Consider the following 13,121-nt stretch of genomic DNA (forward strand, 5'->3'; position numbering starts at 1 on the left):
TTATGATTTGACAATCGGCTAAATGTCAGATATATCGGTTAAAGGCCCGTCATCGAAGGTAATGCCGAACTGTCTCTTCAGCTTGGTAGGCTCAAGAGCTCTGGACGCTCGTTTAACTGCTGTTGGAGAGCCACAGTGGATAGTTGTCTGAAGTGGACTCCTCGCTGAGAGGCTTGGGGTATTTACATTTTCACGGGTAATTGAATTGATGTACGACTCTTTCCCCGACGGACAACGCCCGGCTCTGGCTTTGACACGGCGACTTCAACCCATCTTCGCTTATATTCTCAGGCTTATGGCGTCATGTTCTTTTCAAAGTGGCCACAATCACGATCCTCTAACTTGGTCCTTATCTTGAGCAATGAGCTTCAAGGACGAGGTGAAGTCCTGGAGAAAATGCCAAAAGAGCTTCTCGCGCCACCCCTTCTTTTTCCAGTCGTTAGCAGGAAGAGGGAACAGATCAACCATTCCTCCAAGGAGGCCTGTATCATGTGCGTAAATGAAAAGGACGTGGTCATTTGCGTCTGCCTCTTGCACCTTTGAGATGGTGCGGATAGCCTCTGAAATATCAGTTCCCAGGTTGGGGTCGAAGAATGGCTGGTTTATCTTTCTGAACCTGTTTTTCTGAAGTTCTTCCAAGAGAGCGCCGGGACATACTTGCCTGGGAACTTCCAGCAGACTTTCGACGGCCATTACTCCTGGGAGTGGGTTGTACTTGGAAGGTCTAATTTCGCCGCCATGGTGGCACAAGTCGCCGCCCATGAAGATGAAAGTGTCCGGGGCTTTGGTGGTGCGCGCAAGCCCTCCGAGGTGGCCAACTGAATGGCCTGGTGTATCGAGGAGATAGAAGGAGCCGTCCCCAAAGAAGTCATGCGCTTTGAGCTGTCCCAGGAGCAAGCCGTCGTTGAAGTCAATCTCTCTCACTTTTCGACCCCTTTAGGAAATATTAGCGTCTGTTGCCAACTGTGCGCAGGAGCAGAATGCCGAGAGAGAACATACTCGAAATCGGTGTCTCGCAGGAGCGAATTCTGATTAGACGGCCATCCTGGCAGATATTCTTTCACAAACCCTGGCCCAACCACGAGATCGGTGCTGGGTGGAAAAGTAGACGGGTCGCCCACATGGTCCCAATGGTGATGACTGGGAGCCCCGATCAGTACCAAGGCACCTTTTCCTATGATTGACCGAGGACATGAGCAGATTGAAATGATACGAACCTCCAGATAATGGCGTTGATAGATTCGCGAGGAATGCCAGCGTCTTCGATAATAGCAGCCACTCCGCGCGTCGAGGTAATTTGCCATCCGTTGGTGCTTATCCTGTTGGAAACAGTCGGTGCATACTCTCTCCAATCGACGGAAATACCGAGGTCGAATAGGATCCGGCTGCCCGATGGATGCTCGATCAGAAAAGACCACGATGGATGTATCGGCATTGTTGGAAATCCCTCCATTGGGGGTCTCATCAAAAAGTCGACTGAGGAGTTCCCAATTCGCGAGGTCGTGTCGATTATCTTGACGGAGACTACCTCTCCGGGGGGCACCTCAAAGAGGTAGTTCCAAGAGCCCATTTTGGGAATCAGGTAGCCAGTGCAAGGGGCGTGGAGTGTCAGAACGAGCGAAAATAAAGTCTGAAAGATAATTATCTTAGAGGACTTGTTTCTATACAGACGCTAGAGTAATGGGTCCTACCAGGTTGACCATAAATACTTCAGAATCGGCCTTCTCTTGACTCTGTCGTCCTAGGCCGGCTCAGCGCTCTTTTCTCTACCGTCTTGAGCCGTCCCCCAAACTACTAAAACACTTTCACATTTCGAGCTTGGAAGGTCATGAAGGCCCCCCAATCTGTCATGGTGCTGGCAAAATCTAGGGAGATCCACGAAATTCAGTACTAGGGTGACTGAAGGACTTGTCCAAATGCGGTATAAATGCCGCCGTTAATCTATAGGTCAAATGAAAGTGGGCCCTCTAATTCTACCGGCTTGGCAAGGCTAGAGAAGCATTGGAATGCCGGCCGGCGGCTATGGACGAGCGCGGACATACACAACAAGGAAATCTAGGTGAAGGATTACCAAGATTTCCTTAGACTGAGCTTCATGCAACTGAAGTTCCCAGCTTTCCAGACGTTGTGACTCAAGAGCTTCTAGCCAAGTCAGCGCCGTGCACGTGCTGAACCCTTCAATGTCCATCTTGCTTGTGCTCCAGCACTGCCGGTGAGCTGTGCATCCGTCCAGAGTTTGGCCTGGTAAAATTCGACCGAGATAGAATAACACAATCGTCGAGAATCGGATCAAAACCGCTTTACGGGGTAAAAAAGGCTCCCGGCTTGATCTTTGTGACCTCGGTATCGCTGACCAAACCATTGGAAAGTTGTAGGAAGCTGATTGTGCAGGCAACGTATGAGTCATGGTTGCACACCAAGCACCATATTATGCACCAGGCGTTATGGACCAGTCTCTGAATCGCGCGGATAATTTCCTCGCAGAAGGATGGATCGCAAAAAGGCGGCGGGGATACTCGAGATTTTCGAGAAGCTCCGAGGTAGACTCAAGGTGGTGAGATATAGCTGAAAGGCACAATGGCAACCGTCATCATTATATTATACTGAAAAAGCCTACTACATATTTCGATTAGAGTGTGGGTGAGTGAACAGTTTTGAGCACACGTGGATCCCCTCCCTGACACGCTCTGCACACGTTGTGGTTCATTCTGTATAAAGGAAACCAATAGTCTTCTGGTCGGATCACGCACCTCCAGTAGCCACTCATCCAGCAGCACACGGTCACCAGTCTCTAACTTTGGTTAGTTTCAGACGTAAGCCGTCTTTCGGCTTCACTGTGATCACTATCGCAGGGATTACTTCCTCCTCTGGCTCGGCCCGTGTCCATTCATACATGCAGATAAAGGCAGCCAACAGCGCTCTCAACTCGGCCCTTGCAAACTGCTGGCCGATGCAGTTACGGGGCCCGTGCAGAAATGTCATGAAGGCGTAATTGGTCGAGGCGCCACCGGTCTGATTTGGTTTCCCGGTTTCCGGATCTATCCACCTCTCTGGTTTGAATTCGTGGGCATCGGGACCCCATAGCTCTGGAGAGTTGTTGGTCGCCCAGGGTGCCAACGTAAGTAATGTGTGTGCAGCGATGGGCTGGCCAAGGAGCGTGTTATCTTTCTTATTTTGACGCAACGTAACCGGCACGGGTGGAAACAGGCGGAGTGTCTCTTGACAGACGCCGTTCAGCAGAGGCAGAGACTCGAGAATTGCACAAACATCGGAATGGGGGCTTTTGCCAGGGGCAAAGCCGATAGGTAATGCGTCATGGACTTCTGCGCGAAGTCGCGACTGAATGTCCGGATGACGACTGAGGAAGTAAGTGATCCATGTAAAGGTCGACGAGGTGGTTTCGTGGCTGTCAATCATGTCAGACACTTGCTGATGCTTGTGACGACGACAACAGGGGCATGGCATGACTTACCCAGCAGCGAGGATGGTCAAAAGCTCATCAACCAGTTCATGGTCCGAGAAGACGTCCGCTTTGATCAGAGATGCGAGGACATCGACTGATTCGTCGTCTCCTTGTTTGATGCGCTCCCTTTTCTCGCGCACAAAGTTACCGCAAAGAGATCGTATTGCACTAACTGCATTGTAAATTGTACGAGAAGCTGACGGCAGGAGGACCTTCGTCCATCGATGACCGAATACCAGGATGGATGCAGCGACCATGCGTGTTCCCAGTGTGGGCGTAAACAAAGTCGCGTATAGTGTGGCCATTTTATCGTCAGAGTTTTCCAATGTATTGAAGTCTCGACCTACCCCCGCGATACCTATAATGTCCAGGGTAGCTCGTGGTACCCATCGCTCGATATCTGTGATACCAACGAGCTTTCCTTCGATGTTTGTCACAGTCCCTTGCGGCCCGAAGATTTCATCTTCAATAGCTTTTGTCATCTTCAGAGCCTTGTCCCAGAATAGGGGATAGAGGTCTTTTACGTGGCGGAAGCTGAAACTTGGTGTGGCGTATTTTCGCTGGAATTTGTGGTATTCGCCCTCGGCGACGACGAGCCCGTCCCCGAGACCCGTGCGTAGAAACTCCCTACTCCTCTCCGGTTTAGGGTAGTCATAAGGCTTATTGACCAAAATCTCAGCCAGTGCTTTGGGGCTCGTCACCAGAATTTGGTCCGAGTTGAATAGGCCTCGGAGACGAATGAGCCCTTCATTCGGAGTTTCCAGGCTGTACTTCAAGTACTCTTCTCCCCGGGTAGCTTTCAATCCAGTGAGGAAGTGACCAAGGATTGGAACGGCTCCCTAGGTTTCCACGCCTTCAGTTCGCGCGCAAAAAGTACTATCATGGAGCCTGGCGGCTCACCTTTGGAGTAGGAAGGTGGCGAATGGGGCTGAGGAAGTTTGGATATATAAAAACGATGTGGAGGCTGAACGCGAAGACGTCCAACGCCATAAATGCAGCGAATATGCTCATTAAACTATGTTGCGAAAATGGGTGAGACCAAATTGACCTGAATACAATGGCCTGTATGGTGGCCCCCAGCAGGAGGAGGAGTGGCTTAGGAACATCCAAAGCCATGTTTGCAGTAACTATAGAACCAACAGGAACCAAACAGAGTGGTCGACAAGTAAGGCCGGTGAAGAATACATGTTCAATTTCAACTCACCGTGGTAGTATAATCAACATGTGCAACACCATGGGCCGAGGTAAGTTAGGGTAATACGAAATACGGCTCCATAGAACGAGGAGCGACCAGACGCAACCAGTTGGCTGGTTCGTGTTGTGCAGAGAGGTTTCGGCTGACGGTGTTAAGACACTGTCTACGGATAGCCGGTGCCGAAGCCTAGGTGTTACAGCCGTGAAAGTGATACCCGATAGTATCTCCATCTTACCATATACCTTTCAGTAATTAACGGAGGGGTTACTAGCGTGACCGTCATTATACTCGGTATTTAGCTTGGCAACCCCGTCAGTCACACGTTCATCAGTGCTCCTGCCCTCGTTGAAGGTCGGCCGCGCCAAAATATCTCCCACTTTTCACACATTCCCGACCTTTGCCAGTCAATTTGTTACTATGGAAGACCCTGTGGATGCCGTTGTTCCACCTACATCAGTCGGCACGACAACGTTCCGAAAACAGAGAGCTTCTGCTTGTGAAGTATGTAACAAGAGGAAAATCCGCTGCGATGCCTCTGTGAATGGCGTGTCGTGCTCGGAATGCAAGGGCAGGTCGACGGTGTGCAAAATTCTCCAGTCCAAGCGCTCGAGGTGAGGGCTCTCCATACCATGTTGTGGCCGTTTGTGGCTTATCTCCTTATACTTTGGCAGAGGGCTAGATGGTCGGTACACTGTCCCAAAGCAAGACGAGTCCCGGCATACGCATTCCATCCTAGATGAAGATACAGGTTCATCAAACTCGCATTCGAAGCTTGAAAATGCAGCTCCAACGGCAAAGGACGCCTCAGATCCAGAAATTCCGGCCGACCCAAGGTTATAAATGATCTTGATTTCGATGTCGAGGATTTAACGTTGGCGGATTTCCTTGATGAATCGCCAGAAACTGCAAGATACATGATTGCTCAGGTTTCCCTGAACAAAGCAGCTTCGAACATGTTCTTCTACCACTGCTCCCTTCGTCAATTGCACGTGAGTCACGATCCCTTGGTCCGACAAGAAGCAAGACGACAGGTTCAGGCTGTCCTCGAAGACTGGTACACAAACTCTGTCAGAGATTGCATCCCAATCCCCTGGCATTACGACAGTTTGAGCAGTGCTACGCCCCAACACTATGGATACGGAATCTTTTCATGATAATCATTGACCGACAGCATCGACAAGCTGCTGAAAATATATCTGGTGAGGCCAACGTGCTCCACAGATCTAATGTTCAAACTATGGAACACCAACGCCATTTACGACGCCCAAGCACATTTACCTCTTTACAAGGCCCATCTTTAGGCACAGCTGATACCCAGGGCCTGGGTGCACAGTACAGCCATACTTCCGACTCTATTGAGAGCGAAGGCCCTCCTGCCTCCCCAGATCCAGACACGGGATCTTTCATCAATCAATCGCGTGCCTGGGTCCAGTCGTCTTCGCCCACTGCATGGGAATCGGAGATGATGCTAGACCCATTCGCTCCAACCTTAATCGCGAATTGCTTCCTACACCGTATCGCGGCATCAGCCAGGAAAGCAGCTGGACGGCCAATCCAGGTGGATCGGGATCCTTTGAATATGCTGGAATTGATCCTCGTGGAATTCAGTTTCTGGCAGGCTTAGGCCTGGCAGGGGTCCAATTGGTTTGATAGGTTTGAAGATAGTCATCTTCAAGGAGTTCGCCGATGGGTTTTCCCGTTGAAAATTCCCAACAAGTGGTTCGGAATCACCAAAACAAGGCTTGCTGTCTTGGCAGGATACCAGCAGCATTATGTACCAACCGCGCGTGTGCGTTGATCCATCCGCGAGCTGTACTTAACTCTTCGTAGCTGTAGCGTGCAGATACTTGACTTTGAACAGCAAGAAGGCGAAAAGGCGAACTTCGAGAATTAGTGAGCCCAAAATCGTGAAGCTACTTTTGCTAAGGGCCCGTCTCGAAAAGATCAGCAGCCCAAGACTGTCCTCCACCGAGACAGCTGTTCAAAATATCTGACAGATTCCCAGAATTGATTGCGCCTCCAATGTCTCCCATCATGCCGTACTCGAAGATGTCGTCCAGGCTTTGATGTCGATCTGATGGAGCCTGCGTCGGGGAGTCTGCCGGCCACACAGACTCCTGTCGTGCGCGTCCTTCGATATCACTTCTTCTCCCTTGTGTCCTCTCGACAATGTCTCGGGCCAGTTTTGCGAACGTCGAGCAGACTTGATAAAGGCGCTCCGTGCGGTGAGAAGCGGCTCGAGTGGGCTTCAACGAGTCGACAACTTGATCGAGCAGGAGAACATCCTCGAAGCTGGCCGCGACGACAGCGTGGAGAAAAACCGCAATGAACGGCGCAAATGTCGAAAACAGGAGGATCCTAACGAGGCATTGGTTTAGCTCTCTGAATGATTTCGAGAAAGGCCCCCCTCCCATAGCCAATGGAGCCGCGGCAGACTCACCAGTTCGCATAGTCTGTCGCTGTTAGTAAATCTGACCGTTGGAACTCGGGAGAATAACGCAGATGGGTCTGAAGTCCGAGGCGTGCTACCTTCAAACATCTGGGATTGATGACTGTTCCTGCAGAGGGCAAGGACGGCGCGCGCAAGACTGTGGTTAAACTGGAGTAGTATGTAATGTCCCAGTTTGCTAGTGTCAGATCATACACTTGGCTCTGTCCTTGGAGCGAGGCTTTGAACTGCAGAACTAAGTCAGTCAATCCGAGTCTCCTCTAGACCTACGCAGCGTGGGAAGTGGTACTAAAAACGTACCTTTCTTGTTTCGATATGCCACTCCTCCAGTTGAGAAGCTAGATCGTCGATACGGCGTTCTCGCTCGGAATGAGATGCCTTTTGCGCCGATGGCGAATATAACCTGTCATAGATTTGGCCCTGGAGTCTGGCGAGCTGGATACTGATGACGGTAGCTTGGTCCCAGAGCTGCGCGCCGGGATCGGTGGAAATAGCAGGGTATCCGGTGTCTATCTCGAAATCTTGGATATTGGAAGCTCTCCCGAAGTAGAGTGACATGTTCTTGTCGAACATGTATATAGACCAGAAGAGTCGGCGCATGTTTTCTCTATTTCCAGTGTTATCGTTTTGGTATGTCGTCTCTCGGTGGTAGCCCAGTACTTGGCAGTGTCTCGCAGCCGCCGAGAGAAACGTCGAGCATAGCCATGGCTTTGCATCATCCTGCGCTTTCATGATCTACAGTGGCAAACCATTAGTAGGTAGACACTGATGTCGACTTTCGAAAAGATCTAGAGACAATGCAACGTACCGCTATTGTCAGGGCCAAGATACTCTCAAAACTCGGGATGGCCAAGAGCTCGTAAGTTTCGATCCCTGCGCTGAAATTCCGGGCGCATTGAGTAGAGCTTCCTGGAAGATCGTATATCTCGCCCAGTGGGTCCCGCATCACTATACAGTCTTGGAGCACATAGAAGAGGAGTCCGTGCATGCTCGTCACATGGCCAAGAGAGACTGGTTCAACCGGGAAATAGACCTTTTGACAAAGCCGCTCAACCAACGAGGAGTCGCATAGAGTGGCTTGAAGGTGGGGTAGTTTGTGCGCTGCAGAGATCAGTCGTGTCTCCATAACAGGAGTGGTTACATACTTTTGATCCTTCGTAAAACGGCGAGCACAAGATCAGCCGGTATCAGCGGCACGGATGGCCTTGCCGGTGGAGCGAGACCATGAAAAAAGTGAAAGTCTCCAGCAGACGGCGAATTGACACACGGATTCAGAAGGCTCTTCAGGGAGTTCAAGGACGGTCCGAGCCCTGGTCCTTCGCCCAGGTCGTCCGAGTCGGCTGTCCTTGTAGCGATATCACTCGCTTCAGTAGACTGGTTGACGAAGGAAGAGCCGCCTTCATACAACGTTGGCGTGTTCTCTGGACAAAAGGGACTTTGTTCTTCCCAGGAGGATGGCCTTTCCACAGGCCGACTGTTATCTAGGACAAGCTCATTATGTTGCTGCCAAGATGATGCGAGTGCGGGTTCTGCTGGCGAGATAGTGCCATCGTAGGAGTTCTGCTGATTGGCTGTCCTCCTTGGGGCTGGGGCCACTGGGCATCTGTTCTCCTTTGCGTTCTGGCACACAATACCTGCTATCTGGCAATTTGAACAGGGTGTGATGCGGTTGCATCGAATCTGGCCCCTTTAGCAACGTCTTCATATCGGGTACGATGAAGATTGGATCTACCTTGCGTATTCGGCACCCTTCACACTACAAGCGAAGAGGCTATCTGTCAGTCACAGGAACTTGTTCTTGTGAGATGGGAACACGTACCGCCTTGGGGACCAACACCCGGCGACGCCGCCTCTGATCAATTGTCTCCCTACTCAAGGTATCACTCATTAATGTGGGGTTATAAACTTCTGCAATCCATGAATAGGGACCTAGTGGTCATTAGCTTCTCAGAAGAAAGAGGGTAATGCATGCCGGGGAATGAGAGTGTACTACCCTGGTCCCAAGTAGACAGACGTCAGCTTTGGTCACGTGCTTTATCTACACTTTTTTTTTACTTGGCATGAGGTACCTAGGTACATACCTAATGACGACCAAGGTGTGCGTGTTGTAAATCTTGGTATCGGGAGCGGATACCTACGTCGTCTTTTGAATGTCATGCAAATATTGATGATATTCCGCGGGCCCGTGGACCTCAGACCCAAATTTTACAAATTTCTGGCCAGCATACTGACTCGGTTCCTGAGTTCGCTGTCGTGGCTCAATTGCCAAGGTGAGAAAGATGCCCCATGAGGCAGAGGATAGAAAATGCCAACCAAAGGCAACCGCTGAATCCTTGGCAAGGTGACACTCCACGGAATCCGTGGAATCCGACAAGAACTAATTCCGCATCGGGAAAGTTAAAGACTCGGTGGATCCACTTAGTTAAACCTCAACTACAGTCGCCAGAAATGAGATCTGAGAGCAGCTGCGAGGCTGTGAATGGGAGCGGTAGTTGGCGAATCCTTCTTAGGAGCCTAGAGCGGGGTTCCCATAAGTTATATGGGTTTTCCCCTAGATATACACTACCAGCTGCAGGGAGGGGAATTTCTATTTTCTTCCTGATCCCTCCCCTGCTATCGTCAAGTGACCGGCGAAGTTGGTGTCCAGGCTGCGAGAAAGAGCGTGTTACACGAGGGGATAGGCTTGTATCACGACGCTCACTGGCAGAGTACGGTTTCAAATACCCTTCTATAAGGTCTATATGGCTTCGGAGAACGTTCAGTACCTACCATCGCTCATCCAAAGGTACACACAAGATCTACTCTTCAGATCTTGTCTCGCTAACGATGCGATGTGAGTAGACTTGAAGCCGCCACGTTACGACTTGAAAACATCGCGACTACCAGATACGGTGCCTCGGCGGCCATCCTCGACACCGCAATTGCTGTCGCGAGCCGAGATCCTGGCACCGGTTCCTCGACAAAGCCGGAAACCCTCACCGACGATTTGCCCAAGTCCGTTATCGCCTTTGAGAAGATCATCGAGGACGACGTTCAAGCATTTCTGAAATCGAGCGAGTCAATCGGTGGTCCCGTCGAACAACAGGTAGGTTGAGCAACCGTGTCCTGTAGCAACGAAGTCTCTAAAATGCCACAGTCCAAAGCCGTGAAAGAGGCCTTCGAGGCTGGAAAGGCCTATTTACTCATTGCTTCGAGAGCGAAAAGACCTGAATCAATGCCCCCCGAATTGACAGCAGACCTTCGCCGCCACACTTCGACCGTCGAGGAGATTCGAGAAGCCAACCGTCCCTCTCCGTTATACGTTCATCTGAGTGCCGTCTCGGAAGGAATCATCGCGCTAAGTTGGGTTTTGGAGAGAAGGCCGATCGATTTCGTCAAGAACATCCTGGGCGGCACCCAATACTACGGCAACAAGATTCTGAATGAATACAAGGGCAAGTATGTATTTGGCCCCTCTCAACCCTTTGTTAAACAAATGAAGGCGAACTGATGGTGTTTTTACTGTGCCAAGGGACAAGTCGCATGTGGAATACATCAACGCATACTACAAGATCCTCCGTTCCTTGATCTCCTACATCAGGGAATACTATGCATTTGGTGTTCTGTGGAATGACAAGGATGGCATAGACGTGCTTGAAGCTTTAAATCAAGTACAGCCAAATGTAAGAACATAGGTACCTGCATATGGTGATGTTAGGCCGTTCACCTGTAGAATTTGCAGATTGATGATACATTTTATGATCAGGCGACGAGCGTCAATAAAAGGACACATCACGGCGACTCCACCGCTTGATTCCGTTGAGCTTTATCTAGGACGATCCACCTCGTTGCAGGAGGTGATGGCGACCATTGAGTTGTCTGGCTGGAATCTCTCTCCACAGTGCCAGGCACCCGAAGCCGTGCAGTGACCGAGGGGCCGCGTACAGCAAACCAGTGGATGAAAACGTTTTCGTTCATTCCGATTCGTGGGATTGGAGTTATTCGGTGGAGGGCTGGAGAATTAAAATACCTCACTAGTCGAATAATAGTTTTCAGGCCTGCGTACCTCCTCGTACGTCAATTTACACGGTAATGTATTGTATGCCAGTGAAATTGAGTCCACCCACATCTTCCCTATATCAACGTCTAGGTCTTCCATGCTCGTGTCAACACTTCTGAACCCTTATATACTCCCCCAACTCCACCAAAGATTCCTTCGTCCCCCTCTCGTTCAACTACTACCGCCATATTGCTCGGTAGACATTTTTCTTCGGAAAAGCCAGCCAAACAAACCATTTGCACGGTCGTACCCATGGCCGGAGAAATCAACGTCGAACGTCTCACTCCCTTGGATTGGATCGTCCCAAGGACCTATCTGAGGGTTCTTTTGACGTTCCGAACGGCAACGTGCCCCGAAGCCAATGCGCAGAAGTTTCAAACCGCTCTGCATTCCACGTGGAGACAGATTCCGTGGATGTCCGGCCGGGTCGTCCCTGTCACCTCGGCGACGACCCAGAAGCCAACGCTGGAAATTCACTGGAAGACGAGCGACGGGCCGCCGGTGCTCCAGGATCTAGGATCGATCCCGGTGGCGTACCAAGCGTTGGCCTTGCAGGGGATGCCCCCCGATGCATTTCCCGAAGCGATATGGCCGGTGAGAGGCTTCATCGACGAGGACCTTCATAACGCCGGAGCTCCAGTTTTTGCCGCCAGCCTTTTTCGTTTCGCCGACAACGGGGGGGTTGGACTGGTTATATGTACCCATCACAACGTTACAGATGCCGGTGGGTTGGACGAGATTGTGCGACTACTGCTTCAGAATGTTGCGGAGCCTAGTCGTTCGATGTCCGTCTCTGGAGAAAGATTCAACCGGTTATTCGAGGCACTCTCTCCCGACCTCGAAGTCGCGGACTCGAAATCTCTAGAGGACCTACTTGCTGTGCATCCGGAGTATTCGATGGCGCCTCCAGTCTTTCCACCCGAGTTCCCGTCCTGTACATCCAGAGTGTTTAGTATCCCGAGCACTCGGATTGAGGACCAAAAGGAGCTTCTCCAGAAGTACACGGCAGTCAACCCGACCACGAACACGGTCATCTGTGCCTTACTCTGGACCGTCATCACCCAGATCCGGATGCGTGGCTCCACGAATCTTTCTCCCGGCGCAACGAGTCGACTCGCAATGGCGGTCAACGGCCGACAGCGCATCAGCCCGCAATTCTCCACCCCAGAGAACCCCTATTTCGGCAATGTCATCCTCTACTCCCTGGCGGAGCTGTCGATGGGAGATTTAGCAGCCAGGTCAAGTGAGGAAACAGCACGAGAGCTTGCCAAAACCTGCGATGCGATCGCTACATCCAGCTCGCCCGCCAAAATCGACTCCCGCCATATCGCAGAGACATATAGTCTGATTAGCAGAGTCGAGGACCATCGGGCCATCTTTATCGGCTGGGATCCATTTTCCGGCCGTGACCTCACCATCACAAGTTGGGCTAACCTGGGCTTGTATGATGCTGACTTCGGTGCAGAGCTTGGAAAACCGGAGTTTGTGAGACTGGCTTCTGCAGAGGCGGATGGTGTCTCCATCATCCTACCGCGAAGGAGAGGCACTCGAGATGGTCCGTCCTGCAGTGTGATCGAGGTGACTATCATGCTGCGTAAAGACGACATGGAGGCTCTCGAGCGGGATAACTTGTGGAGAAGTCTCACCGCGAGCAATTCGTGAGAACGTTCCAGAAATATTTGCACGGGGAAAGCTGAGTTACTGTAGAGTCTCATCAGCTTCAAGAAGAGACGACTGATTGGCCTGTCGCACGAGCTGCATTGGTCTAAGGAGGCCATTGATCAGACCCCATCGCGCCGTTAAACAGACAGGGTCCGAAACGAGCCACAAGCGTAGGCTGCTCCATCTTCTTTGCCGATGCAGATGTGGAAACCATGTCCTATGAAGACGTACTACACAAGTAGTCTCGATTCTTAGCCAGTGGACAGAGTCATTTCTTCACTCGGATCCGCCCCTTGCAATTCCAACCCCTTCA

General features: G+C 51.1%; 5 protein-coding genes across 5 annotated transcripts; 2 read left to right on the forward strand and 3 right to left on the reverse strand.

The window, feature by feature from the left end:
- Positions 1-327: 327 nt before the first annotated feature.
- AYO21_02430 (hypothetical protein) lies at positions 328-1,570 on the reverse strand (the record flags this gene model as incomplete). The annotated part of the gene is made up of 3 exons (XM_022652409.1): positions 328-934; positions 1,000-1,140; positions 1,218-1,570. The coding sequence occupies 3 exons, from the start codon at positions 1,568-1,570 to the stop codon at positions 328-330; spliced, it is 1,101 nt and encodes a 366-aa protein (XP_022515445.1).
- Positions 1,571-2,781: 1,211 nt separating this feature from the next.
- On the reverse strand, positions 2,782-4,579 carry AYO21_02431 (hypothetical protein; the record flags this gene model as incomplete). The annotated part of the gene is made up of 3 exons (XM_022652410.1): positions 2,782-3,406; positions 3,473-4,302; positions 4,364-4,579. 3 exons carry the CDS (start codon positions 4,577-4,579, stop codon positions 2,782-2,784), a joined length of 1,671 nt encoding a protein of 556 aa, XP_022515446.1.
- A 2,001-nt stretch (positions 4,580-6,580) lies between these two features.
- AYO21_02432 (hypothetical protein) lies at positions 6,581-8,095 on the reverse strand (the record flags this gene model as incomplete). Its single annotated transcript, XM_022652411.1, has 4 exons — positions 6,581-7,016; positions 7,099-7,334; positions 7,408-7,842; positions 7,916-8,095. 4 exons carry the CDS (start codon positions 8,093-8,095, stop codon positions 6,581-6,583), a joined length of 1,287 nt encoding a protein of 428 aa, XP_022515447.1.
- Positions 8,096-9,848: 1,753 nt separating this feature from the next.
- On the forward strand, positions 9,849-10,900 carry AYO21_02433 (hypothetical protein; the record flags this gene model as incomplete). The annotated part of the gene is made up of 5 exons (XM_022652412.1): positions 9,849-9,892; positions 9,949-10,192; positions 10,244-10,545; positions 10,619-10,769; positions 10,829-10,900. 5 exons carry the CDS (start codon positions 9,849-9,851, stop codon positions 10,898-10,900), a joined length of 813 nt encoding a protein of 270 aa, XP_022515448.1.
- A 498-nt stretch (positions 10,901-11,398) lies between these two features.
- Positions 11,399-12,808, forward strand: AYO21_02434 (hypothetical protein; the record flags this gene model as incomplete). Its single annotated transcript, XM_022652413.1, has 1 exon — positions 11,399-12,808. One exon carries the CDS (start codon positions 11,399-11,401, stop codon positions 12,806-12,808), a length of 1,410 nt encoding a protein of 469 aa, XP_022515449.1.
- Positions 12,809-13,121: the final 313 nt, after the last annotated feature.

The sequence above is a fragment of the Fonsecaea monophora genome (genome assembly GCF_001642475.1).
Source record: "Fonsecaea monophora strain CBS 269.37 chromosome Unknown Scaff10, whole genome shotgun sequence".
NCBI classification, from domain to species: domain Eukaryota; kingdom Fungi; phylum Ascomycota; class Eurotiomycetes; order Chaetothyriales; family Herpotrichiellaceae; genus Fonsecaea; species Fonsecaea monophora.